This window comes from Martes martes, assembly GCF_963455335.1.
Source record: "Martes martes genome assembly, chromosome: 1".
Lineage (NCBI taxonomy): Eukaryota > Metazoa > Chordata > Mammalia > Carnivora > Mustelidae > Martes > Martes martes.
In genome coordinates, this window is record NC_137888.1 from 181,180,593 (window position 1) to 181,207,006 (window position 26,414).

Below are 26,414 nucleotides of genomic sequence, written 5' to 3' on the forward strand. Positions count from 1 at the left end.
GAGAGAGGGAAGCAGGCTCCCCGCTGAGCAGAGAGCCTGATGCGGGACTTGATCCCAGGACCCTGAGATCATGACCTGAGCCAAAGACAGCGGCTTAACTCACTGAGCTACCCAGGCGCCCCAGTTTAAGTTTTTTAACATGAAGCAACTAACATTTATGCAGGTGCTCTAATAATTCTCAAAGTAGCCTTGTGAGAGGGTGGTAATATCTCCATCTGAGAGCTTCAAAGGTTTTAGAAAGTTTAATCAGTGGGGCCTGGGTGGTTCAGTCTGTTAAGGGACCCAAACTCTTGATTTCTGCTCAGTTCAAGAATTTGGGGTCCTGGGACTGAGACCCGTGTCTGGTTCCGTGCTTGGTGGGAGTCTGCTTGAGGATTCTCTGTCCTCCTCCTTAAGCCCTCCCTTTCCTCTCTCTAAAATAAGGAAGTCTTAAAAAAAAAAAAAAAAAAGCTTACATCATTTACTCAAAACTGTACAATTAGAAATCTTGGAATTGGGATTCTAATCCCAGTCAGCCCCAAGCTCCTATGCAGTTGGTTTATTTAAGTTCAACAAACATCATAATACTTCATGGGTAATCTACTACTTGTGTAGGTTACTAAATATTAAGAGTTTTAATATGAAAATTTTTACTGGTTAGATGAAATTATTGGAAGATTATAACTTCTCAAGGGTAGAATTTAAATCTGATCTTGTTTTAAAGAAAAAAGCACCCACATATAAAAAGATGTCCCTCTAAAGAAAATTAAGTTTTAAATGACCTTGACTATTACACCCTGACATCTAGAACATGTTGACTATAGCCTATTTCTTGCTTGATTTAATACTCATTTAATTGTGGTTGTCCAAATGAATATTCATTATTGCAAAGGTTACCTTGTCTATAATAATTTGTAAATGGTATTATAGCTGAATACCTGACCCTGGATATGGGAACTATTTTCATGTTTACTTGTAGTCATTATGGCATAGTTTATACTGGGGTAAAATACTCAAATATAGGGGACAGGCGATAATGTAAATAATCACAGCAGGGAGGTATAATAGGTTTAATAAGATTAGTGGGGTTTGTGGCAAATTGAAGTGAAAATTATTTGTCCAAAAGGGCAACGACCTCAACTCAACTAACTGTCCCATTTTGGTATTTATATATTTCAAAAGCATCTGGAAATCGGGATTTTTGTATGGAATCCGGTTTTAAATGTTGACAGAAGCTAGTGTCCAAATCCCATAGCTACTGACCAGATTAGGAAGGACAGCAATTTGGGCTTTTTCAAAGAGCGAAATGTTTGAAGAGTGAATGCAGAAAAAGGTGTATTTTAAATGTCCACAACGCACATTAATAGAGTAATAGTTTTAGTGCTTCTCAAGTTTTCTTTTGCCTGGGACCGAGAGTGGTCCTGCATTGTGAAGAGGTTGTGCCTTCCGTACCCTTGCTCTAACTTTTAACACCTTGCAGAAGACGCCTTTTTACCCACGTCATCAGGTGGACTGGATCAGGCCTTATACAATGTCCAGTATTTTTAGGCAAACCCAAACCCAGGGTTCCACCTGAAGGCCACGTTAACACATGACTGATTAAATATTTCTAGACGGAGCGCTAATAGGGAAAGCTGAACTACCTTTGCAAATTTTTTGCTGGCTAGGGGCTAGCTTTTAAGTACATTGAGCTTCTTCCTAGGAAGGAGCTGGCGTGAAAACTGGCTTTCCCACCCAGACGACTCTACCTCTGCTAGTAGCCACAGAGCTTCTCTGTGCCCAGGGATTTGCGTGCTATGCCTGGAATCAGTATCAACAGAAATCGTTCTGCGTTCTTCGTAACTAATGGCAAGCTTCGGGTCCCGGATGTGACGTCAGCGCTCCTCCTGTTCTTCCGTCTATTGACGGAACTCTGGGCTCCCGGATTTGGTGGTTGTGTACGTGGAAGAAGCCAGCTCATGCGCAGTCCAGGCCTTTAGTCCCAGCTGTGCGGGCAGGGCTGAGGGTAACATCCCGGGCTCGGGGGAGACGGTCGGGGTCATGGCCAGCCGTTGACAGGTCCCGCTGAGTGCAGAAGGGGGCGAGGCCGTTCGGGTGCACCCTTCCCCGGGCCTGAGGCCGTTCGGCTGGCCCTCGGCCTTCCCGCTTGGTGCTGCCGCCGCCGCTGCCGGCTGAGGAGAGGAGATGAGTTGGTTCAACGCCTCCCAGCTCTCCAGCTTCGCGAAGCAGGCCCTGTCCCAGGCCCAGAAGTCCATCGACAGGGTCCTGGATATCCAGGAAGAGGAGCCGAGCGCCTGGGCCGAGACCATTCCGTACGGGGAGCCAGGTAAGGGAGAGAGAGCAGCGGGGCCCCGGGGGTCCCTGCGCTCGCGGAGGCAAACAGGCGAAGAGGTGCAGACAGGGATCCTTCCCCGCTGATGGAGTTCTGAGCAAGTTCTGTTTCCCCAACCGTCCACAAAGGCTCGTTTTCTCGAAGTGGGTTTTCGCGGCTTTCCTGAGGGAAATCCCAGCCTCGGGGGCCCCGGTACCTGTGGCCCCGGGTGCGGGTCCCGCGGGCCTCGGAAGTCCGGGTCGCGATTTGTCGGGCTTGTGCCCCGCCCTCTCTCGACGTAGCCCGGGGCGCGAGCACCCAGAAACTGGGATTGCTGCGCGCCCCGGACACTGAGGAGCCAGCATCTGAAGTCCATCAGCCGGGACAGGAGGAACAGTCCCTGCCCCTTAATGAGCACTCTGTGCTTGGTGGCGCGGAATGTGCTTTTTTATGGCTTTCCCATTTTCCAGACAGCTCCCCCAGTTAGGTTGGTTACAGTCCGTGTTTTACAGAAGGGGAAAACGGGGCTGAGAGAGGCAGAGTAGCTTCCTCAGGCTACACAGCAGGGGAGGGGCAGAATATGGTGGAGGTATCACCCGTGCGAGCCGGCCCAGGAGTTTTGGGTTGCGTCCCATTGTATTTCCAAAAAGCTGCGTCTCCCTTTGCAGATTTCTTGAGCTGAATCTTACAAGGGTCTTCGGCTGCTTTGGCTCTAAGTCTAAGAAACAGCTCCGCATTTTGGTATGAGGGGTAAAAATTTGCATTGGGGTGGGGGCTCAGAACCGCTGTGAAAAAAGAATAAGTGATTGTTGACTAATTCTTTCCGATTTGTTTTTAAATTTACATCTTTGAAAAGTCAGGACCTAAGTTGGAGGTACCTCATTTTAAGATATTTTTGGCCCATGGCTGTATGTCATGATCTTACTACCTTATACAAGATGCTATAGGACTTTGTTGGAGTATCTCAACTTCCTCTTTCACAGATACCCTGCATTTTGAATTACTAAACTTTAGAAGAGACAGAGTATAAACTTTAGATATAAGGATACTCATTTTCTGAAATCTGGGGCTTGAATCCTCTATGATGTAAGAAAGATGTTAGGGTTTGAAGCTCACATCCAAGAAAGAATTCTTGGTGGTTTTATTAAAGCGCAGGGACAGGACCCATGGGCAGAAAGAGCTGCACCGGGGTCATGAGTGGCCCATTTTATACCTTCAAGTGGGGCTAGCTGTAGTTAGGAGAAGGTCATTTATTACTGTTTAGTAAAAACGCAGTCGTGAGACTCTTCAGATGTATATCGGTGGGTCATATCTTTGGGAGGATGATTGCCCACATGTATCTTGGAGATAGTGATAAAAGAGATTTCTAAACGAATTTTTATATTTTAGAGTAGACTTACAGGGTCTGGGGAATCTGGCTAAGATTTCCTTTTGCCCTTAGCCAACTATTAACATTGAGGCAGCTGAGTTCCTAAAGGAACTCTGCCAGTTTCAAGGACTTGTCAATGGGCTGCTAGTAGTAAGGAAATTTAAGAATTTTTCTTTGTTAAGAATTTTTCTTTGTTAAGAATTTGCCTTTGTTTCCCGTATCAGTCTATATGATTCATTTTTCAAAATAGGTTATCCAGAATAGACTCAGATTTAGTGAAATGCCGTGAATACTTATTGATCACCTGTGTTTTACATTGCTTTACTCAAAGATGACCAGTGGATATCTGATGACCCCTGGAATTTATATAAAACATTCTTCAGTTTCTTCAAGAGGCAAATTTAACTTTTGTAGTTCATTAAGATGACCTACTAAATTAAGCTAATTAGCACCCTTAATCTTGCTTGTTCATTTACATCTTTACTTTTGGCTTTTTCCTTTTTTTTTTTTTCAGTGTTTTCATATACTAAACCAATGGGTATAAAACTGACCCCAAACTGGAGTTTCCTACATACTTCTATACATCTGAAGCCATATTGTGGGATAGACTTTAATTTAGGGCTTAATAGTTTTTAGGAGCTTTTCAGTGCTTGTTCACGCCCCACCAACTTCTAATTGTGCAAAATTTTTGTTAATTCTGCTCAGCCACTTTTGAATTTAGAAAAAATAATTTTCTTAAAAGAAATGCTTTAAATATTTTAGTAAATATATCATTTTTGTTTATCATTGGGTTTTTTAGTAGCATGTATTTCTGTGACTGAATTATCTTTTTTTACCCAGGAGTTATTTTCTCCTTAGTGTACTTTTTTAAAAAGGCATAATGTAAACTACCATCTACACATATATTAAAAAAAAAAACCAATACTTCTTTAAAAATGAACATCTTTGAAATTCATGTGACCTTTTTTTAGGCTTTATTTTATTGATTTATTATTTTTTTAAAGTAGGCTCCACACTGGGTGCCATGCCCAGTGTGGGGCTGGAACTCTGGCTGTGAGATCAAGAATGGAGCTGAGATGAAGAGCTGGAAGCTTAACTGACTGAGCCACCAAGGCACCCCGTTTAGATTTTATTTATAAGTAACCTCTATACCCCATGTGGGGCTCGAACCCCCAACCCTGAGATTGAAGTACATGCTCCACTGACTGAGCCAGCTAGGTGGCTCTGAAATTCATAAGACCTTCTAAATTCCTCCTAAATTTGGAATTTAGGAAGGGAACAAAACTTTCTCATAGAGTGGGTTTGGAGAGTGACACTTGGAGAATGAGCTTGTCATTAAGTAGATAAAAGTGAATTTGTCCTCTAGAAGGTACTGTTCCCATCAGTTTACTTTGATCTTTGGGAAAGAACATATGTCATCAGTATGTTGAGTTTAGTTTTTGAATGTTACCCTCTGTCTAACTCATAACCATATTTTATTACTGATATTAGGAGAATAAAATTAATAGATGGATAAAATTAAACTAACTGAATAGAAGGTAGGGTCAGTTTGGTATGATTACTCATGCATGACCTGTAAGTGAGGGTACTGCCTATTGTGAGATGCATGATGTGTGTCTTAGACTTAGCATGAGTTATGGAACATATACTGGTACTCCCTTAATGTGTTAATGTTATAACATACTTGCTTCTGGTAGGCCAGGTCCATTTTGGTCTCTAATCTTTGCTCCTAGTTCCTTTTGGGCAGATCCGTATCAGTTTTCCTTTTTAAGGGCCAAAGTTCAACAATGAACTAATGAATTACACAGTAAGCAGGGTTCTTAACAGGTCCAAATTATAGGTTGTATTCCATAAATTTCCTTTTTTTAAACTTTATTTATATTGACTTATAATGGTTATAATATTAACATAAAATAGTTATTTATTTGTTTATTTTATTTTGTCAAAGGAATAAGTACTCCCGTCAGTGGAGGATGGGATTCTTCAACCTGGGGGTTAAAGTCAAACACTGAACCTCAGAGTCAGCCGGTAGCCTCTCCTAAAGCAATTACAAAGCCAGTTCGGAGAACTGTGGTGGATGAATCTGAAAATTTCTTCAGTGCCTTTCTCTCTCCAACGGATGTTCAGACCATTCAGAAGAGTCCAGTGGTGTCAAAACCACCAGCTAAATCACAACGACCAGAAGAAGAAGTGAAGAGCACTTTACAGGAATCCTTGCACGCTGGACAGTCAAGAACATCTGAAACAACTGAGTCAAAAGTAAAAGACTCTACCCCATCTGCATCAGAGGAAACTCCAGCAGTAGATGCTCTGTCACCTAAAACTGAGGGCAAGCATGAAGAAACTGTTAATAAAGAATCTGATATGAAGGTGTCAACTGTACGTTTGAAAGTGTCTGAAAGTGTAATTAATGTGAAAACAACTAGAGAAAACATATCTAATATGTCTGCAGCAGACACGAAAGACATGGCTTTGGAACCTAAGGAACAAAAACATGAGGACAGACAGAGTAACACACCTTCGCCTCCTGTTAGCACCTTCTCGTCCGGTACTTCTACCACCAGTGACATTGAAGTTTTAGATCATGAAAGTGTAATAAGTGAGAGCTCAGCAAGTTCGAGACAAGAGACTACAGATTCCAAATCAAGTCTTCACTTGATGCAGACATCTTTTCAGCTTCTCTCAGCATCTGCCTGTCCTGAATATAATCGTTTAGATGATTTCCAAAAACTCACCGAGAGTTGCTGCTCATCTGATGCGTTTGAAAGAATAGACTCGTTTAGTGTACAGTCATTAGATAGCCGTAGTGTAAGTGAAATCAATTCAGATGATGAACTGTCAGGCAAGGGATATGCTTTAGTACCTATTATAGTTAATCCTTCAACTCCCAAAACTAAAATAAATGAATCTGTTGAAGGAAAATCTGAAGAAGAAGTGAATGAAACATTAATTGTACCCACGGAGGAAACGGAAATGGAAGAAAGTGGACGAAGTGCAACACCTGTTAATTGTGAACAGCCTGATATTTTGGTTTCTGCTACACCAATAAATGAGGGACATACTCTCTTAGACAAGGTGGCTGAGGAGCGTGAAGCTGCTGAAAGTAAGCCGGAAGCGCATTCTGAAAAGGAAGATGTTTGCAAGGTAACTCTAGAGTCTGGAAGGAGATTTGGGGATATGCTTTCCAGAGATTAAATCATTGTTTGTTTTCTTTTAGTTGTTTATTTTTAACATTCAGTGTTGTATAATGATTTGTACTGATTTAAAAAGGCAGGCATTTTGACATTTAAATGTGGCATTAAGGATTTTAAAGTTGATTTATTGATACTAAATTATTTGAAATTTCTCTGAGACAACTATGATAACATAAATTGACATTTCAATATAACTAAGCATAAAAAGGTTTCCATCTTGCACCATCACTGTTGAGTCCTTTCACCTTAAAATTCTTGTATGCTGTGCTCGTTAATTTGTCATTTTACAAAGGATTATCTTAAGGTAACAGATATCTTTAAATCCTTTGTAGGTAAAGGTCCTGAAATGAATACAAATGTATGGTTTTTCCCACATCAAAAAAATTTTCACTGTTCATATTATTTGTAGCAAAACTTAAATGAAAAAAATGTGGTCTTTAATTATTTATTAATGTGTTTCTGTTGTTACTAATTACTTGTTTGTTTTCTCTTTTATGTTATTTTGATGTTTCCCCGATAGCTATCTTACATGAATAAGAATAGGAAATGTCCAAGAAGCAATGGTATTGCTTAGAAATGACAAATTGCTTCTACCTAATACATATAAAAGGAAAGTGGTGTAAATTCTTTAACATTAAGTCACAGTTTTGGTTTTTCCTGTGATTTTTAGATGTAGAAATTGAGTTGGATTTGGCATCTTTAATAGACTCCTCTGAGATATAGGATGTCTTGAAGAAATGTCCTGTAAGTGCCGTGTATTGAATTATTTAATGTAAAAAAAAGTGCCAGATTCTGTTACCTAGGTTTAATATTATTCACAAATGAAATGCCATGCTCTAACTATAGTAGCAGTTTGAATTCCTGAAACTAACACTATTTAATATCAGTAAGATATTTTTGAGCTACTTTCAGAAGGTAAGTGATTTCTAAATTATCCTAGACCTCAATCAGGTAGGACTATTTTTTTTACTGCGTAAAAGCATCATTTCTCCCCTCATATTCAAGTTAATCACTACATCAGCAAGACCTAAGGGTAAGATATTCTAACCATTCCTTTTTGTTTAGCTTTATACTGATATATTCTGGAGATTTTAAAGTTACATTCGTATGGATTTTATTAAATTGGTTTTATTTTTTAAATGCAAAGTATCATACTAAAAAAAAAGTTACATGTTACATATTTGGATTAAAGAATAAAATGGAGTAACAGACACACACTTGTATATCCACTGCCTAGCTAAAATACAGAATATTATGGAAGGCTTTAAAGCCCTTCTTGGATCTTTCTTTTTTTATTTTCTCTAGCTTCCTTCCTCTTTTGGTGGATGTGCACACCTTTCTGAGATTTTTGCTATAACAAACTTATAAATATTCTTGTATATTTATGCAAGAGTTTTCTCCTCTAAAATATATCTAAAAGAATTTTCTACATTAAGATCTTCAGCTAGATGTTGTCTAATTGTTTTCCAAAGTGGTTTACTAATTTATACTCCTACCAGGTATGTGGTTGTACTAATATATAGTCTCCTACCAGCAATGTATGAGTTCTTGTTCTGAATCCAGTGTGTTCTCAATATTGTTTTTAATTCTTTTTATGAGAAAATGCTGTTTTATTTATTACAGTGATTAGGTTACCTTTACAACTCATCACCTGCATATAGAAGTAGTTTTCTTTTTTTAAGGTTAAATGTTTGACTTTTGTGTATTCTCCTTATTCAGAGAGTTGAATTTCTGAATGAGAAACTGGATAAAAGGGAGGCTCAGTTATTATCTCTTAGTAAAGAAAAAGCACTTCTAGAAGAAGCCTATGATAATCTGAAAGAGTAAGTATTTTACAAATGTGAAAAATTTTATATGTTTTGTAGAGGCCCAAATACTTGGTTATTATGTAAGACTGTATTTTAAACTAAAATGCTTAAAATTTAACTTGTGTATAATTATTGAAAATAGAATAGTAGGATAACTGGGTGGCTCAGTCAGTTAAGTGTCTGCTTTGGCTCAGGTCATGATTCCACGGTCCTGGGATCAAGTCTCACGTTGGGCTTCTTGCTCACCCGGGAGCCTGCTTCTCCTTCTGCCTGCCACTTTCCCTGCTTGTTTTCTCTCTCTCTGACAAATAAATAAATAAAATCTTAAAAAAAAAAAAAAAAAAAGAAAAGAAAAAAAAAGAAAGGAAATGCAGTAGTTTTTAAATTCTCACCATAGAGATTTCTTTTCTCCTCAAATTATCTTTATCATATTACCTTTGGCATTGAAGAGAGAGATTTTGCAAAAATAACACAAAAACCATTTTACCTTTTAGGATTAGAGATTTAAAACATATATTTAAAGAAAACTGTGATATTAAAAAAACCACTGAATATTTGCTCTAAGGAGGTGATTAGTAAAATGTAATAGATTCAAAAAAGAAAAATTTTGTTTATCTTTTACACATCAAATATTGGTGACATTTTCATTTTCTAATGGGTTTTTGTTTAGGTGTTTTAAAATAAATTAATCAGGTGCTTTTTTTCTTGAAAGTAACAAGGCTAAAACTAATCTGTTTTAGTAAGGTATATGTTGAAGACGATGTTGTTTTCATTTTGCAAACTGCACTCATCTTCTTACCTAGGAATGTGTAAACAAGTATCTCTGTGTCTGTTGTTTTTAATTTAGTGAAATGTTTAGAGTGAAAGAAGAAAGCAGCAGCATTACTTCCTTGAAAGATGAATTTACTCAAAGAATTGCAGAAGCAGAAAAGAAAGTTCAGCTAGCCTGCAAAGAGAGAGATGCTGCTAAAAAGGTAATGAAAGTTAAAAATAGTACTAATTAAATTCTGGACAAAAATGGATTTTTGAGGGATGCATTCATAATATTTTGGTATGGAAAAAAAGAAGTAAAATTAAAGGATACCGTATAGTATATTAACATTTAAATTGTAGATTTTTTAATAGCTTTAGACTTATAGGTTCTTGATGTTTTAAAAGAATCTAAGCCAGTATTTGTATAATCTATCTATAAGTCCTTGCAAGATACATAGCTAGGATCATTAGAATAATTTTCATAAATGATAATTTCATTAAAATATGTAACAATTAAATCTAAAAGGCACTGTGTAAATTAAAAAAATATATCATTACTCTCATTTATTACTGTCAAATCACTTCAGACATATATGTACTTCTTCAAGTCAAAATAATTTTAAAACAAAAAAATTGTAAGGGTTAGTGACTCTTGTGAAGCATATTGATTTATCCTAATACAAGATTTCTTCTCAGCACTATTCATATTTTGGGCTGGATGATTTTATGCTGTATGGGACTTTTCTTTGCATTGTAGGGTGTTTACCAGCATCCAGACCTCTACCTACAAGACACCAGTGTCACCCTCTCCTCCCCATCTCCCAGTGCACATCCATCAGACCCTTTCCTGAGTTAAGATAATTGAAAATGTTGGCAGACTTTGCCAAATATCCTCTTGAGAGCTTAGTCACTCCTGTTTGGGAATCATTGTTCTAATTCTTAAAATTTGTAGCCGTTGGCTATTTCAGAAATAGGTAACCAGCTAAGGTTAGTAATTATTTCTTCTATCTCAACTATTAATAGTGTTTCTCATCATTTGCCCTTCTCAGTTAAGTTGCTCTCCTTCTTCTTGACCAGTGTTAATATTTATATTTTTTCTTTGTATACTCTTACAGAAGAGAAATAAGTCATAGACTTTCTTCTGCTTAGGTTGCTTTAATTAGCTGGCTTGTTTCAGATACTGACAATAACCTGAGACTACCTAACCAACTTACCTCTTCTTATCCCTACTGTATTACATCTAGACCAGTCTAACTGAGAAATTAGGTTTTAAGTAATGCTTGTTTTCTATAATGTACTTTGAATTGTAGATCTAAATTAGACTCAAACCGTTGGCTATAGGTGGGGAAAAGCTTGGACCTCAAGTTTTAACACGTTTTTTGTGTACTGCTATGTATGAACCCCCCCACTCCAAACTTAGGATCTGTAGGAAATTCAAGGTGAATTTAAGTACCTTAAGTGAAGAGTTGGCTTTTCTAATGACGGAAAACAGATAATGTCAACACCTATGTAGGACTAGGCAGAATGAAATAAATTACAGAGAAAGACAAATAAACAGTTTGGAATGGTGTCACAGAGGATAAAGTCTGACCAGGGGAATTGAGGAAAGTTTCATGGAAGGCAGGATAGTCTTACTGGGCCTTGATGGGTGAATCAAATTTTGACAGCTGAAAAATGCACAGCAGTGTTGTGGATGGTTCAGAGCATGGGCTTTGTGGACTCATAAACCTGGTTTCAAGTTAAACTCTACCACTTAATAGCAATCTGACCTTCAAAGTTTATTCAGTCTTGTGTTGTCTTAGTTTTCTTATTTGTGTAGTTGAATAAAGTACTTCCTTCATAGGATTGTTGTGAGGATAAAATGACAATAGGTACAAAGCATGGTTCAAGTACCTAATAGTTGTTTTTAGCTGTTTGGTTTCAGATCATTGCTTAAAACCTTATTTTAAATCATAGAACACTTTTCACATTTCCATTTTTGGGGGTTTTTTTTTAAGATTTTATTTATTTATTTGATAGATTACAAGTAGGCAGAGAGGCAGGCAGAGAGAGAGGAAGGGAAGCAGGCTCCCCACTGAGCAGAGAGCCCAATATGGGGCTCAATCCCAGGACCCCAGGATCATGACCTGAGCTGAAGACAGGGGCTTTAACCCACTGAGCCGCCCAGGCGCCCCTCCATTTATTGTTTTAAGAGATAAACTGTCTTAACGTGTTTGTGCTGAATCTCTGCTTTATTAAAGTAGATTGAACCTTATATAATTATGTTTTCCCACATTTCCCACAATGCACTAGCAAGTACAAATTTTAGATGAGGAAAAGAAATAAAGTGAAAAATGGAGAAATATGTTGTTCCAAATATAATGCTTAACCTGATAATATGTGTATAGAGGTACTCAAGAAATGTTTTGAAAGTTAACTTATTCTCATTTGCATTTCCATATTAAAACCTGTTTATATCTGAGTTCAAGTTTTCTATGTTGTTCTCTCTTTTTTTTTAACATTTTATTTATTTTATTTTATTTTCTAAGATTTTATTTATTTATTAGACAGATCACAAGTAGGCAGAGAGGCAGGCGGGTGTGGGGCGGTGAATGCCGAGCAGAGGGCTGAGCAGAGGGCACGATGCGGGGCTTGATGCGGGGCTTGATGCAGGGCTTGATGAGGGGCTCGATGAGGGGCTCAATCCCAGGATCCTGGGATCACGGCCAGAAGGTAGAGGCTTTAACCCACTGAGCCACCCAGGCGCCCCTTTTATGTTGTTTTCAAACTGTTTGCTTAATTAACTGAGGTAATAAACTCAGTTTAACAGAATAAAACTTAACAGATCTTTATCGAGAATTTCATTATTGATGACTTCTTTGAATATGGAAAAAATTGAAAAATATGCCCAGAGTGAAATTCTTTATGGTATTCACATTCTTTTTTTTTTGTAATTAGGAAATTAAAAGTATAAAGGAAGAACTTGCTACTAGATTAAATAGTAGTGAGACTTCAGATCTTTTGAAAGAGAAAGATGAACAGATCCGAGGATTAATGGAAGAAGGTGCGTATTTAGTTAACTATGAAAAATACTGTAACAAGGGAAATGCTTGCCACGTCATTAGCTGCTACTTCCCAATAAAAAATAATTGGAAGCAAGAAAGATTTGTGCTTAAACCTCAGAAATGGTAGGTGACAATTTATGGAAGAATGGGGAGCAGTGTGAACAGAGGCAGAGATGCATGTATGTAGCCTTTTGTTTCTAGGGAGATTAAAAAAAAATAACTTGCTGAAAAATAAATATTTGTGCTTTCATATAAAAGGTTTTAACAGGTTTTAGAGCCTGTTATGTAACCCAAGATATTTGAAGGTTATAATCCTGGAGTTTATATAGTATCTGAATCTCTAGCTTGAGTAGTATGTAGTATCATCATATTGTTTGGTTGTTTGATAGTGAACTTTTCATTATATTCTTGTTTTAATTTTTAAGTTACTTAGCACTCTATGAAAAGACCTAAAATTAGCAAGGTTATAGAAATTAAATATCCTTCATGGGATAAATTATTATAAATAGACACTGGATTAACTTCTGTATGTATTATAGGGAAGAAGGTAGTTTTGGAAAAGGTGATTAAGTGAGTTTTTCTTTTCCTCTTAAGGTTTTTCTAGTTCTGAGAATAACTCTTGTTACTTGCAGAAATTTTTGAAGTTTTAGGAGGCGTAGGAAGAAAAAAAAGAGATCATAATCTGGTTTTATAAGGAACTATCAATTTCTTTTAGTTCCTTTTTAAAATTGTTTTTAATACATTGTTAAGCACAATTAAGGTCATGTATTTAATTTGTAATCTTTTACATGTTTATAATTATTTTACATTTTCCTATGCTGTTAAATGCTTTGCTAGCATTATTAATGGCTGTATTAAAGTCCATTACATGGCTATATATACTATAATTTATTTTAGTCTTTTCCTAATGTACATTTATTTCTAAAATTAAATTACAAGTAGTGGTGGAATGAACATTTCTAATCATTGAACTAAAGAGAATTTCCAGAGTAAGTGTTTGAAAAGAATTGGACACAATCAGTGTATTTGAAAAAGTTAGTTTTACCCAATTTTTCTTTTTCATTTATTCAGGTAGTATTTAACAGTTAGTGTGCCAGATACTTTGTTTGATACAGTAATACATTATCACACTCCCTGTCTTTTAGGAATTTACAATTTAATGAGAGGGAAATATAACTACACAGATAATTACAAAGCACAGTCTAAGCACTGCAACAGAATGAAGGGAAGATTGATAAAACACATTATCTCAAGACATGCTGAGGTTTTGAACTGCCTGTGTTACAACACTAGAAACTGAAGAGAGGGCTGTGTGCATGGTTTCATAATTTAAAAAAATATTTATTTATATCAAGTGTCATTGTTTTGGTATTTATTAATTTAGGTAGGAAGTGGGATGATGTTCTCTTTTGCTTAATTAATTTCGTTATACTGAAAATACCATGATCTCATATGGGATTATTTACTTACTGCTTCTGTATCCCTCAGAAGTATATATTTTTTAAAGATTTTATTGATTTATTTGAGAACGCATACAAGTTCGGGGTGGGGGGCGGAGAGCAGAAGGAGAGAGGAGCAGATTCCCTGCTGAGGAAGGAGCCCCATGTGGGGCTTGATGTGTGATTCCATCCCAGGACCCTGAGATCATGACCCAAGCCAAAGGCAGATGCTTAACTGACTGAGCCATCCAAGTGCCTCTCCCCCAGAAATATTTTTACATTCACAGTTGAAAATCTGAAAGACTACGAGCTGAAAGTACACAACAATGAATAGCTGATTATTTTATTATGTTGCTTCATCAATTATTAACACCTATGCAGACCTGCTTCATATCTTTCTGCACACACATGCACTTTCCTTTTGCCAAATCATTTGAAGGTAGGTGACAGATATAACATTTCACCCCTAAATTTTTTTTCCAGATTTATTGGGGTATAATTGAGTAATAAGAATTTTATATAATTTTGATACACATATAGATTATGAAGTGATTACCACAATCATACTAATTGATTTATCAATCACCTCATATAGTTATCATCTTTTTATGTGATGAGAACACCTACGATCAATTCTCGTAGCAAATTTCAAGTGTATAATATAGTATTATTAACTGTAATCACCATTCTGTACATCACATCTGCAGAATTTATTCATCTGCATAACTGAAACTTAGTACCCTTTGACCAATATTTCCACATTTCCCCCATCCCTGGTAACCAGCATTCTATTCTCTGCTTTTATGAGTTCAACTTTTTTATATTCCACATATAAGTAAGATCATGCAGTATCTGAGTCTGGCTTATTTCAACCTCTGTTTTCATCCACATTATCACAAATGGCAGGGTTTTCTTCCTTTTCAAGGCTAAATAATATTACTTTATATACACATATGCTGCTTTTTTCTTTTTTAGAATATTTAAGGAACTGGGAAAATAGTCACAATTTTAGATAGCAAAGACAAGTTACACATTTGTATATACAGTATAATTTTTTATTCAAATATAATTACATACAGTGTTATATTAGTTTCAGGTGTACAACATAGTGATTCAACAATTCTTTACTCAGTGCTCACCATAAATATATCAGCCATCTGTCACTGTATAACATTACTACAGTTTTATTAACTATATTCACTATACTGCAATTTTTATTTCTCTGACTTCTTTATTTTATAACTGGAAGTTTGTACCTCTTATTCCCTCTCACCTATTTCAGTCCTTCACCCCCACTTCCCCTTCAGTAGCCACCTTTCCCCCCCCCCCTTTTTGAGAGTTTTCTGTTTGCTTGTTTGTTTTTTTGTTGTGTTTTAGATTCCGCATGTAATTGAAATCATATCACGTGATCCTTTTAATGTATTGTTGAATTCAGTTTGCTAATATTTTGTTGAGGATTTTTACATCTATGTTCATCATAGATATTGGCCTGTAATTTAGTTTTGTGTGTGTGGCTTTGGTTTTGGTATCAGGATAATGCTGGCCTCATTGAATACATTTGAAGAATAGGTATTAATTCTTTTTTAAATGGCAGAATTCGGGGCGCTTGGGTGGCTCAGTGGGTTAAAGCCTCTGCCTTCGGCTCAGGTCATGATCTCAGGGTCCTGGGATCAAGCCCTGCATCGGGCTCTCTGCTCGGTGGGGAGCCTGCTTCCCCCTCTCTCTCTCTGCCTGCTTCTCTGCCTACTTGTGATCTCTGTCTGTCAAATAAATAAATAAAATCTTTTAAAAAAATAAAAAAAAATAAATGGCAGAATTCACCTGTGAGGACCTGCTGGTCTTTTGAGAGGAGTCTTCTGTCTACCAATTCAATATTGTTACTAGCAATTGGCGTGTTCGGGTTTTCTTGTTCTTTCTGATTCAGTTTCGGGAGATTTTATGTTTCTAGGAATTTTTTTTTTTTTAAAGATTTTTATTTATTTATTTGACAGAGAGAGAGACAGAGATGACAAGTAGGCAGAGAGGCAGGCAGAGGCAGAGAGAGAAGCAGGCTCCCCACTGAGCAAGGAGCCCGATGCGGGGCTCGATCCCAGGACCCTGAGATCATGACCTGAGCTGAAGGCAGCGGCTTAACCCACTGAGCCACCCAGGCGCCCCAATGTTTCTAGGAATTTATCCCTTTTTTTCCTAAGTTGTCCAGTTTGTTGGCATATATAATCTTCATAGTATTCTCTTATAATTCTCTGTATTTCTGTGCACAACACATTTTCTTTATCCATTAATCCATTGATGGACACTTAGGTTACTTGGATATGGTGAATAATGCTACAGAGTGTACATATCTCTGAGATACTGATTTTATTTCCTTTGGATATATACCTAGAAGTGAGATTGTTGCATCATATAGTAGTCTATTGTTAATTTTTTGAGTAATCTCGAAGTTGTTTTCCATAGTGTCTGTACCAATTTATATTCTTGCCAGTAGTATACCAAGGTTCCTTTTTCTCCACATCTGTGCCAGTTCTTATCATTTGTCTTGTTAATAATAGGTATCCTAACAGGTGTGATATCTCATTATAGTTTTGGTTTGCATTTCGCTGACAACTAGTGACGTTGAGTACCTTTTCACATATCTGCTGGCCATTCATATGTCTTCTTTTGAAAAAGTCTATTCATATTTTTTGCCCATTTCTTAATTGGCTTATTTGTTTTTTGCTGTTGAGTTGTATGAGTTCTTTGTATATTTTGGATATTAATCCCATATTAGAAGTATGGCTTGCAAATATTTTCCTCCATACTACAGGATATCTCTTTAGTCTATTGATTGTTTCCTTTGCTGTGCAGTATTTTTTTAGTTTGATGCAATCCCAGTTGTCTATTTTTGCTTTTGTAAAAGCTTGTGCTTTTGGGATCATACCCAAAAAAATCATTGCCAAGACCAGTGACAGAAGGTTTTTTCCCTTTGTTTTCTTCTAGTAATTTTACAGTTTCAGGTATGTTAAATCTTTAATCTATTTTGAGTTGACTTTTGTATTTGGTGTGTGATAGGGTCTAGTTTCATTCTGCATATGATTATCTAGTTTTCACCGTACTGTTTATTGATGAGACTGTCCTTTCCCCACTATGTGTTCTTGGCATTTTTGTTGAAGATTAGTTGGCTGTAAATTTATTTCTAAATTTTTTATGTGGATTTTCTAGGCTCTCTACTTTGTTCCACTGATCTGTATGTTTTTGTGCCAGTACCATACTGTTTTGATTATTGCAGCTTTATAGCATGTTTTAAAATGAGAAAATGTGATACTTTCAGTTTTGTTCTTGCTAAGGATTGCTTTTGGATGTTTGAGGTCTTCTGTGGTTCCACATGAATTTTAGGATTTTTAAAAATTTTTGTGAAATATGCCATTGGAATTTTGGTAGATACTGCAGTTAATCTGTAGTCCACTCCTAAATTTATGAGTCTCCATCTCCCAAAAGCAAGTACATTTTGCTTCACAAGCATGAAATCATAATCATACCTAAGAAAATCAGTATTAATTCAGAAGAGTACTCCAGCAAGTATTTCATTATTTATCTACAAGGTCTTTAAAAATGACTTTTATGGGATGCCTGGGTGGCTTAGTGAGTTAAGCCTCTGCCTTCGGCTCAGGTCATGGTCCCAGAGTCCTGGGATCGAGCCCCACATCAGGCTCTCTGCTCAGCAGGTAGCCTGCTTCTCCCTCTCTCTCTGGCTGCCTCTCTGCCTACTTCTGCCTACTTGTGATTTCTCTCTCTGTCAAATAAATAAATAAATAATCTTTTAAAAAATGACTTTTATACCTGGTCATTTGTCCTGCCCCAAGATCTAGACAAAGTTTGCGTATTGCATTTGACCATTATGTCCTTTTAGTCTTCCACCGATCTAGGATGGCTCTGTCTTAATGACATTGAAGGCTTTGTAGAGTCCAGGCCAGTTGTCCTACATATTCCCCATGTTCAGGAGTTTATACCTTTCTTTATGATTAGATTCAGATCAAATTTCTAGTAAGAAATATCATTGCTGATACTGTATACCCACCTCTCCATTACATCAGTAGATGCATAATATACCACAATTGGTGATGCCAAAACTGAATGTTTGGTTAAGGTGGTGACAGCCAGATTTCTCCATTGTAAAAGCGCATTTTTCTTTTCATAAGCCATAAGTAGTATGTGGGAATGATTTTTTAAGGTATGAATGATTTTTTTTTAAAAGATTTTATTTATTTATTTGACAGAGAGAGCTCACAAGGAGACAGAGGCAGGCAGAGAGAGAGAGGGGGGAAGCAGGCTCCCTGCTGAGCAGAGAGCCCAATGCGGGGCTCGATCCCAGGACCCTGGGATCATGACCTGAGCCGAAAGCAGAGGTTTTAACCCACTGAGCCACCCAGGCGCCCCGGTATGAATGATTTTTTAAGGTGTAAATATCCTATTACCTACCATCCTTCTACCTAGTAATTTTAATTAATTAATTTATTATTATTATTTTTTTTAATTTTGACAGACCGAGAGATCACAAGTAGGCAGAGAGTCAGGCAGAGAGAGAGGGGGAAGCAGGCTCCCCGCCGAGCAGTGATCCCAATGCGGGACTCGATCTCAGGACCCCGAGATCATGATCCGAGCTGAAGGCAGAGGCTTAACCCACTGAGCCACCCAGGCGCCCCATACCTAGTAATTTTAGCATTCATGGATGGTTCTTGTCCAAATCAGTTTAACATTCATGGTTACGATTTTGTGATTTTAAAAATACTCTATCATTTTATGTCACTGGTTAGATAAAACGTTCTATCCAGATTCTTAAGGAGTCATTGTTTAAATTTATTTATTTATTTTTTTGCCATTGCCAGGAGAAAAACTTTCAAAACAGCAACTGCATAATTCTAACATTATTAAGAAACTAAGAGCTAAAGACAAAGAAAATGAAAATATTATTGCAAAGCTGAACAAAAAAGTTAAAGACCTAGAAGAAGATTTGCAACATTTAAAACAGGTGAATGTTAACCATTTTCTAAATATATATTGTTATTACTTCCTGAACAATGGCCATGGTTTATAAGACATTTAGAATAATTTATCAGGGTATATCATGTGGGAAGAATTTGTCAAGCAATTTAATAAGTGAGTGTTAAAATTTTTCATTATTGTAACACTTAAAGATTCCTGAAATACAATTATTTACCATGGTGTTATTTATTGAAAATGCTTTTGTCTATTTTTATAATATAGGTCCTTGATGGCAAAGAAGAAGTTGAGAAACAACATAGAGAAAACATTAAGAAACTAAATTCTGTGGTGGAACGCCAAGAGAAGGATCTTGGCCGACTTCAGGTAGACCTGGATGAACTTGAGGAAAAGAACCGAAGTATTCAGGCTGCTCTGGATAGTGCATACAAGTAAGAAAATGAACAAATATGCAACCCATTTAAAATGATCAAAATTGGATATTGAAAAACATATTTTCTGTTATCTAATCACTAACAATATTTATGAACTTAGCTATATATGTCCTTTTGACTGGTCAAAGCAAGTTCAAAAGAGAGTCGTTACTGTAGTCAGTGTTTATTATGTGGTGAACTTTCCCTCACTGTGTAACTTACGGAAATCCACATGCAAACTTTACTAATATGGCTGTGTAATTAACTATCTTAAATAGAAATTATCAATCTAATTTTTTAAGAGAACTTACTGATCTCCACAAAGCCAATGCTGCAAAGGATAGTGAAGCCCAGGAAGCTGCTCTAAGTCGTGAAATGAAAGCTAAAGAAGAACTTTCTACTGCACTAGAGAAGGCCCAAGAAGAAGCCCGTCAGCAGCAAGAAACATTAGCAATTCAAGTAAGCAATAGATAGAGTTACATTAGTCTTTAAAAACTTTGTGCTTTTGCAAATTAAAGAGTACATTAGTTATTTGAATCAAACTTTATGTATCGGTACACGTGCTAAATTTGCTTTCTAATCTTATTGGATACTTTTCTTTCTTTCTTTCTTTTTTTTAATATCTTATTTATTTATTTGACAGAGAGAGATCACAAGTAGGCAGAGAGGCAGGCAGAGAGGGGGATGCAGGCTCCCCGCTGAGCAGAGAGCCCGATACGGGGCTCTATCCCAGGACCCTGAGATCATGACCTGACCTGAAGACAGAGGCTTAACCCACTGAGCCACCCAGGCGCCCCTTATTGGATGGACACTTTTCTAAGAGTACTTGATTGTGCCAATCTTAATTGTATGGTTTTGAACTATTGTTAAAGTGATGCTTAGTACTAGTATTGCCTTTTTTTTTACTTTTCAGACTTATTAAGAATATTATGAAAGGCAAAGACCGTGTTATTGCACATATGGAGATAAATACAAGCGTTGCTTATAATTTTAGGAGAATCTATAGAAGTCCTGAGCTTATTCGCAACATCTGTGGGAGTCCATGTAGTTCAGATAGAGGAGGAAAACTGAAATTTGTCAGGCTTTTTCTTATCATCAGTTGATAGATATTTGGGGTTGTTTTCACTTTTTGATTATTATGATTAATGGTGCTATAACACAATTATAACATTCATTTACAAGTTTCTGTGTGAACATTTATTTTAAGTTCTTCTAGACATATATTCTCGGGTCAATATGGTTACCCTATATATAATTTTTTGAGGACCTGCCAAACTTTCCTATAGCAATTGCACCATTTTACATTCCCATCATGAGTATATGATGGTCTTCCTCTTGCCAGTATTTGGTATTGTCTTTTTTATTTTTTTTTCATTATATAGCCCTTTTAGTGGGTGTGAAATGGTATCTGATTGTTTTATGCTTGTTTATATTTCCTTAATGACTAATGGTGTTGAGCATCTTTTTATGTGCTTACTGGTCATATGTATCTTTTTTTTTTTTTAAGATTTCTTTATTTATGGGGATGTGGTGGGAGAGGGGGAGAGAGAATCTCCAGCAGACTCCTCTCTGAGTGAGGAGCCCAGTGCGGGCTCAACCCCACAACTCTGAGATCATGACCTGAGCAGAAGTCAAGAGTTGGACACTTAACTGACTGAGCCACCCAGGAGCCCCTGACTGTATATATATTATTGCATCTTCTTTGGAGGAATTTATTTGTTTTTGTTTTTGTTTTTTTCACTATTTTTTTTTAAAGATTTTATTTATTTATTTGACAGACAGAGACCACAAGCAGGCTGAGAGGCAGGCAGAGAGAGAGAGGAGGAAGCAGGCTCCCTGGCGAGCAGAGAGCCCGATGCAGGGCTCCATCCCAGGACCCTGGGATCATGACCTGAGCCGAAGGCAGAGGCTTTAACCCACTGAGTCACCCAGGCGCCCCTGGAGGAATTTATTTGAATACTCAAATCCTTTGTCCATTTTTAAATCGGGCTATTTAAAAATTGTTTAATTGTGAGAGATCTTTATGTATTCTGCACATTAGGTTCCCATCGGATGTAGGATTTACAAATATTTTTTCCCATTTTTTAGGTTATCTTTTATTTTCTTGATAATGCCCTTTGATTTACTAATTAAAAAATTCTGATGAAGTCCAACTTACCTATTTTTTCTTTTGCTGCCTATGCCTTGAGTGTCATATTTAAGATCCCATTGCTTAATCTAAGGTCTTGCAGGTTTTTACCTATTTCCTTCTAAGAATTTTATAGTCATAACTCTCACATTTAGGTTTTCTGCACATCGATATCCAACTGTCCCAGTACCATTTGTTGAAAAGACTATTCTCTCATTGACCCCAGTGCAGTTTTGATTTAATTTTACACAAATATGTAAAATGTTTACATGATTCCAAAGTGAGAGCTAGAAAACAATATATTAAGACAAAATTTGCTTCCAGCTTAGCTGCCCCACCCCCTTTCCTTGCCTATAAGTAACCATTTTATTAGAGTTTGTAAATGCAAGAAAGTATATAAATCTATACACTTAATTATATACCTCCGCACATGTATACACAGATACATTTATACCCATATTTATTTGTATCTCCCTCATAGTTCTTACATAAAATATAATTTAATATTTATACCATCTTACAGTTTACTTTAAGTATTCTGGTGATCATTCACTCCATAATAGAACTTAGAGCTATTTACAGAATTTCTTTTTACAGTTTTGTAATACGTCACTGTTACTATTTATACTGTTGTTATATTGTTATTATACCATTGTGAATTCAGTCATTTCCTACTGATGGATATTTGGGTTGTTTCCAGTATTTTGTTATTATAAATCACATCAACTTACCCCTTGTGTTTCTGACCACTGGGTTGGATAAAATCTTAATATTTCAAATTAAAATTATGTTACAATAATAAACATTGGGGGAATGAGAGGCAGAGCACATGGGGCTACCATTTATAAATCATCACTTTTTAGGGGCCTTAGCTGGCTCAGTGGATTAAACATCTGACTCTTGGATTCAGCTCAGGTCATGATCTCACATGGTCATGGGATCAAGCCCCATATCAGGCTTTGTGCTCTGTGTGGAGTCTCCGTGGGATTCTTTCTCCCTCTCCCTCTGCCTCTTCCTACTTGTGTGTATACTCTTTCTGTCAAATAAATAAAATCTTTAAAAGAGGAAAATCATCACACTTACAAATAATGTCAATTTGGGGTATTAACTTCTTACCCTCATCTCTGTGTATATATTTTTAAATAATTGGTATCATTATTTTACAGCTTTCTCATTTAAGATTAAATTATAAAATTTTACATATTCTTTATATCCATCATAATTATTTTTAAAGATTTATTTATTTATTTTATAAGAGAGAGAGAGCGTGGATGCACGCATGAGTGAGGGAGGATCAGAGGAAGAGGGAGAGAAGTAGACCCCCTGCTGAGTGTGGAGCCTGACAGGGGGCTGATCTCAGGATCCTGAGATCACAACCCGGAGCTGAAATCAAGAGTCAGATGTTCACCTGACTGAACCACCCAGTTGTCTCACATTCATCATAATTTTTAATGAGAATATTCATGCTGTATCAACATTTGCAAAAATAGATTACTGTTGATGGATATTTAGACTATTTCTTGTTTTGTCTGTTTTTGCTAGTCTAGCTAATAGTGTTAGGTGAGTATCTTTGTATATTTAGATTTGCTTCTGTTGAATAAATGCTCAAGACCAAGATGACCAGGTGAAAGAAAGTGAAAAGTTTTATGATTGTTTAAACATGTTGCCATATTGTTTTACAAAAAGACTACAGCAGTTTACATTTACAGCAGTGTATGAGTATAGCAGCTAGCTTTTATAGCTATTGCATTCTGCCTTACATTGCAAACATTTATAGAGGCGCTGTCTCTCCTCCTATATTATATGGCAGTGGCTGTGCCAGTTTATGTGCCTTTTTTTTTTTTTTTGGCCTAAAAATACTAACAATGCTTTTCTATGTATATACTTACTGAGTAGACATACAGTTCACAACTGCTTGATGAATGGGTTATGTCATAATCATATGTAAGAGCTCACTGGATAGTATAAGTATTATACATAAACAGTAGGTCAGCATAACACAGAATGTAGTCAGGAAGTTATAAGTAATGTTTTGATATTGTTTGTGATAGTGCATTGGTTCTCTTTGTATAGGTTGGAGACCTTAGACTGGCACTGCAACGTGCAGAGCAAGCAGCTGCCAGAAAAGAGGATTATTTACGCCATGAGATCAGTGAACTCCAGCAGGTACTGTCACAGTTTTCCTAGACTCAAATCCAAGATGTGTCTTCCTAAAAATAAAAAAATCCTTCAGTGGAGATAATAATCATAGTATTGAGCAGATTACTATCATAGTTTATCATTTGCTGTATTTTTGTAGCTTATATGAATAATACCAGAGTGGACACCTTAAAAATAAACATGAAAAGCCTTAATTTTGTTACATAGAAAGTAATTTTATAATGACAGTTTTATTTTTGGTATTGTTTTTTCATTTGTTATAGCCAGTTTATTAGTATCAGTCGTTGCTTACCATGGGGCAGATAATCAGTTCCAGTTTTTATACCAATACTCTATTAATTTTCAGTCAGTGAACATGCATGGAAAAAGGGAGAGAAAATGCATCTCAGATTGATCTTTCTGTTTTTGTAAATATTTAGAAATATTTGGATGATGAGGCAACTGCTGGGAGGTTTGGATGTAGTCGTTTTTACCGTAAGGTAATCAAAAGCTATCTTTATATTAGAAAAGCTTTGTAAAGAAGCACTTACTTAGACACTGTTACGCATTCTAACTACCTTAAGGATTGAATAATTAGAAAATAATGTAATTAAAAAACAATTTCATCTTGGTGAAATAATACTCTCCAAAATCTTTCATAAAGTTTGTTTGCTAGTATTTTTAGAGTTTTCATTGGTGTTAGTGGTAATGACTTAAGAATTTAATGATTCAGAGACTCCAGGAAGCAGAGAATCGAAACCAAGAGCTGAGTCAAAGTGTTTCATCAACAACAAGACCGTTGCTTCGACAGATAGAAAATTTGCAAGCAACTCTGGGGTCCCAGACATCATCGTGGGAGAAGTTAGAGAAGAATCTTTCCGATAGACTTGGTAAATGCTTTAGTTCTTAAGCTCAATGCAGAAGCCCTTTCCTCTTGTTTATGGAATTAGAATAATGTTATGAAATTGAAATCCACTTGGGGCACCTGGGTGGCTCAGTGGGTTAAAGCCTCTGCCTTCAGCTCGGGTCGTGATCCCAGGGTCCTGGGATCAAGCCCCGCATCAGGCTCTCTGCTCGCAGGGAGCCTGCTTCCCCATCTCTCTGCCTGCCTCTCTGCCTACTTGTGATCTCTCTCTGTCAAATAAATAAATAAAATCTTAAAAAAAAAAAAGAAATTGAAATCCACTTGATTGGATAGTTATACTTTATGTCTAACTTGTAGAGTTCCACCTCTTCTCCTTTTTTACTTTGATTTTCTAATATCCTAATTGACCCTTTCAAACCATTTGTTTTCCTTTTGCACAGTGTGTCAAAATCTGTCCCATATACTTCCATGTCATCCTTTCATATTTACAGACCATTGCAATCATTTTTTTCCTTGTCTTTGCTACATCTGACCCCTTTCTAGCTTGTCTGCAATATAATAGGAAGTAGAGATCAGATATGATTCTAGTCTTTGGTAGAATTCCAAGAATAGAGATAGGTCTGAGGAGGATCCAGATCAAACTCTGCTAGACAGATTCTGAGGAGACCTTTTTTTTTTAATTTACATATAATGTATTATTTGCCCCAGAGGTACAGGTCTATGAGATTCTGAGGAGTCTTAAGAGCCTTCTTTATAGAAATGCTTCAGGTTGCCCTTATGTACTAATATTAAGAAAGTAATTATTCCAAGTTGTTTATGTAAACACAGATAAGTAGTGTATGCAGTAGTGTATGCAGTAGTATACACACACACACACACACACACATATATTAGATATCCCAGAAGCTAGCTAATTCATGAAAAATTCATGTGTCCTTTCTATGCCTAAAACTAACTTACTTGAGAGAGACCATGGTACAGTGATAAAAGCAGGTCTGAATGGGTATCCCTGTAAATCATGAGGGGTAGACTAGATTAGTGGTTTTCAAACAGTATTCAGTGATCCCTTAGATGTCTTAGGACTATCTTAGTATCAGTCTTTGCTTACCATGTCATGGTGAGAGGGCAGCTCTGTAATTAAGGTGCTTGATATATCCCTCCATGCTGCGTTAATGAAACTAGTACCGCTTTTTCAATCTTTTTTTATTTTTTGAGTTTCATGTGAGATTACATCTGGAAAAAGATTTATCCCCTTAAAAAAATCACTGAACTAGATGAACCTTTATATATTGTTTAATTTATAGGAATAAATTTTAGGTCTGTCATTTGTTATTAAGAGACATTTGCTGTGAAGATCAGACATCTGAAAATGACACCTTCTGAAATGAATATTTTTTAGCAGTAAATGAAAACTAGAACCTATTATTGTCGTTTTTAAACTGGACTCTACATCCTCTCAGGGATATGTGTATTGTGCTGGAATATAAGCAAAGCCATGGGACACAAATACCAACTAATGCTTTTTTTTTTTTTAAGGTTTTATTTATTCATTTTACAGAGAGAGATATAGTGAGAGTGAACACAAGCGGGGAAGTGGGAGAGAGGGAGAAGCAGGCTTCCTGCTGAGCAGAGAGCCTGATGTGGGGCTCAATCACAGGACCCTGGGATCATGACCTGAGCTAAAGGCAGACACTTAACAACTGAGCCACCCAGGTGCCCTCCAAAGAATGCTTTTAATAGGAGTACAAATACATTTTGTAACAATATGAAGTGAAATTAGGTCTACTTTGGTAGGAAAAAATCTCAGAGTTGTATCCATTAATCTTTGTTAACTGAAATTTTTTATTGAGATAATTGTAGATTTACATGCAGTTATAAGAAATAATAGAGGTTGTCCCTTGCATGCTATACCCAATATCCCCACATGTTAACACTGCAAAATTATAGTATAATATCATAGCCAGGGTATTGATACTGATACGAGGTACTAGTTTT

At 36.6% G+C, this 26,414-nt stretch overlaps 1 protein-coding gene across 1 annotated transcript in view; it reads left to right on the forward strand.

Moving 5' to 3' along the window:
• Positions 1 to 1,901: 1,901 nt before the first annotated feature.
• TMF1 (TATA element modulatory factor 1) overlaps positions 1,902 to 26,414 on the forward strand; it is a 34,348-nt gene continuing 9,835 nt past the window's right edge. The window contains exons 1-10 of the mRNA XM_080815393.1: positions 1,902 to 2,305; positions 5,608 to 6,803; positions 8,573 to 8,676; positions 9,509 to 9,635; positions 12,352 to 12,457; positions 18,760 to 18,902; positions 19,139 to 19,305; positions 19,590 to 19,746; positions 23,489 to 23,581; positions 24,288 to 24,444. Of these exons, the coding sequence (XP_080671519.1) occupies positions 2,164 to 2,305; positions 5,608 to 6,803; positions 8,573 to 8,676; positions 9,509 to 9,635; positions 12,352 to 12,457; positions 18,760 to 18,902; positions 19,139 to 19,305; positions 19,590 to 19,746; positions 23,489 to 23,581; positions 24,288 to 24,444 (2,392 nt within the window). The 5' untranslated portion in view covers positions 1,902 to 2,163. The remainder of the gene's footprint in view (positions 2,306 to 5,607; positions 6,804 to 8,572; positions 8,677 to 9,508; positions 9,636 to 12,351; positions 12,458 to 18,759; positions 18,903 to 19,138; positions 19,306 to 19,589; positions 19,747 to 23,488; positions 23,582 to 24,287; positions 24,445 to 26,414) is intronic.